Source organism: Penaeus chinensis, chromosome 3, assembly GCF_019202785.1.
Source record: "Penaeus chinensis breed Huanghai No. 1 chromosome 3, ASM1920278v2, whole genome shotgun sequence".
NCBI lineage: Eukaryota > Metazoa > Arthropoda > Malacostraca > Decapoda > Penaeidae > Penaeus > Penaeus chinensis.
In genome coordinates this window covers 33,341,520-33,344,019 of record NC_061821.1, presented here as the reverse complement: position 1 = coordinate 33,344,019, position 2,500 = coordinate 33,341,520, and the positions used below count along the sequence as shown (strand labels likewise).

General features: G+C 45.0%; 1 protein-coding gene across 1 annotated transcript in view; it reads right to left on the bottom strand.

Annotated features, from left to right (window-relative positions):
* The window catches only part of LOC125041244, a 679-nt gene extending 239 nt beyond the window's left edge, over positions 1-440 (bottom strand). The window contains exons 1-2 of the mRNA XM_047636084.1: positions 234-440; positions 1-74 (exon numbers count right to left, since the gene is read on the bottom strand). The exon at positions 1-74 is cut by the window's left edge and continues 239 nt beyond it. Coding sequence (XP_047492040.1) covers positions 1-74; positions 234-440 — 281 coding nt within the window. The remainder of the gene's footprint in view (positions 75-233) is intronic.
* Between the last annotated feature and the right edge of the window lie 2,060 nt (positions 441-2,500).

Sequence of the window (2,500 nt, the reverse complement as noted above, 5' to 3'; positions counted from 1 at the left end):
GTCCTGTTGAGAGGCGAGGCGTGTGTGCTGTGCTGTTTGGAGCGAGAGCCCTTTTTCTCGAGAAGCTGGTCGTGCTGCACAGAGTAATTACATGGTGTTAACAGTAATGCTATTTTAATTGTGCCCTCCTAGATATTTTATTCTGGCGCGAATGTCTGATAATACAAGCACATCGACAGAAATGAGAACTGCATCTCCTTCTAAACACTGTTATTAACCTCTGTCAAACCTACAATTTTCGTAGCTTTCTTGAAGGTTTTCATAACATCATCAAGATCTACGTGCGTGTCAAAAGCATCTAAGCTCCTGACGAGGGAGGCGTTGCCGTCCCAACGGTCCAGGGCGGCCTTCAGGAAGTCCACGCCAGAGTTCAGGACGTTGTGAGATACGGCCGCGGAGCCGATGCGGTGCAGGTCGAGCACTGAAGGGTGAAAAAACATCAACAGACTGATAAATGGAATATCCAGTGATAACAGCAACAATGACAAAGATAAAGATAAAACAAAAATAATACTGTCATTATCATTAGTAATAATCAGAGCAAAGGCCTAACCACTGGACAAAAAAATAGAGGATCGCTCATGCTCTAGTGGTTGAACGCACTTTTAGGTCAGTGCCAGAGTGTAATAACAGGCAATCCGACATGACTGGCTGATCGATCTCCTCGCTTCAACAAATGATTATAGTTAACTTGCGAATTGAGGATAATCTTGTACTATTAGCAGAGACAACCTGTGGGCGTGATTCCAACAGAGACAGGGTGGGCGTCGATCGCCGAGACGAGCTGGGCGTGGGCGAGGGCAGTGAGGTTGAGGCTGTAGTAGTCGTGCAGCCTGGCCAGCCCCCCCGCCACCGTGGCCAGGTCCTCGCCCGTGGGGACGCCGCGGGTTCTCGTGCGGCCCAGCAGAAATTCTGTCCGAAGTAAGATGGCGGGATAATAAAGGGATTCACAGATGCTCTAATAGAGAGATAGGCAGCTGAATATTTGAAGATATATCTAGACACATTAACATAAATCATATTATTAGATAATTATAAACATAGCTCAATAACATTAACGCCTTCCCTTTTATTTTTTCTTAGTTTGATTATATTCTTTCTATGCATATTCCCCTTCCTCCTGAATATTGCAATGTTGACGAAAACAATAGTTTTCCATCATACGTCTAATGATCGCTTAACGTGTTTAGCTAATGTAAAAAAAAACGGCATAGCCTTTAATAACTCTCGCTTTCTATTCGCTACTAGTCATCGCCACATGGTCTTTGTCACCTTGTTTAAAAAATGGTGCCGTGTATGTTTCAATAAACATCAAATTTATGCACCAACAGACACATTTATCAAATCAAACCTAAACTCCACCTGCACTAAGCGCCCGCTACGTACCTATAGCTTGGGAGCGGTCACTGAGCGCACGTAAGGAAGCCTCCACGTGCGGCCAGCCCAGACTCACGTGCTTGGTGAGGGCGTAGGCGTGCAGGGGATGGCTCGCGAATCCTTCTGCCTCCACGCCCGCGGCCTCGAGCTCCTCCCAAGACGACAGATATCTGAAGTATTTCGAAAGACGAGGATTGCTATGGGTTCAAGGGTGATGAAATGACATGTAGGAAGCATAATAGACTGGAGGAAAGGGAACTGACAGGATGAAGAAATTAATGGCGGAGGATTATAGCAACGATATAAAGAAAGAAGAAAAGGGGCGTTTCATACAATTTCATTTGTCTTTGGCGTAGGGTAGATAAGACAGAGCCTAGTATAAGTTTGTCAGTTTTATCGGAGTTTCTTAATTTTCACGATTTGATATATTTTACGAAGTATCTGAATGCACATGACAACGTACAGTGAACCTACCTGTTGGCCACGTCGAGAGCACCGGACAAAGCCTCCGCCAGGTCCTGCAATTTGGCCGTCGCGCGGATCTCATCCCTTGCGAGGCCTGCCAGGTGGTAAGTCGAGGTGCTCAAGGGCGGCGTATACTGAGCCTTCTTCAGGTGTTGAACTTCTTCGGGCGTCTTTTCAGAAGATATGCGCATCACTAATAACACTAACTGACATGCCAAGCAACTCAAATTCATCTTGAGTGTTTTCAGTTGAAAGGGTCAAGAAATTTACGTGTAGTTCTTCCGCAAGATGTCACTCATTTATTTTTTCTTTCTTTTGGGTAATGAAATCCTCGGATTGAACTATACACAAAAAATAGCCTTGAAAAATCTGCAAGGATGCACTGTACACTGCTCTACTGAAACCAAGCAAAGTACTAGTAGCCTCTCCATGAAGCAAAGTTCAGTTCAGTTCGCGCTTAACGGGTTCTACGGTCGACCAATGAGAGGGGCCGGCTGCCTTCTTGGCTCATAATTTTGGAGTCACTGACTGTATGTATGTGTGTATGTGCGCGCGCGTGTATGTATGTAAGTGTGTATTTGCATGTATATGTAAGTATGTATGTATGTATGTATGTATGTATGTGCGTTTGTGTGTATATGTGCGTGTGTTTGATCCT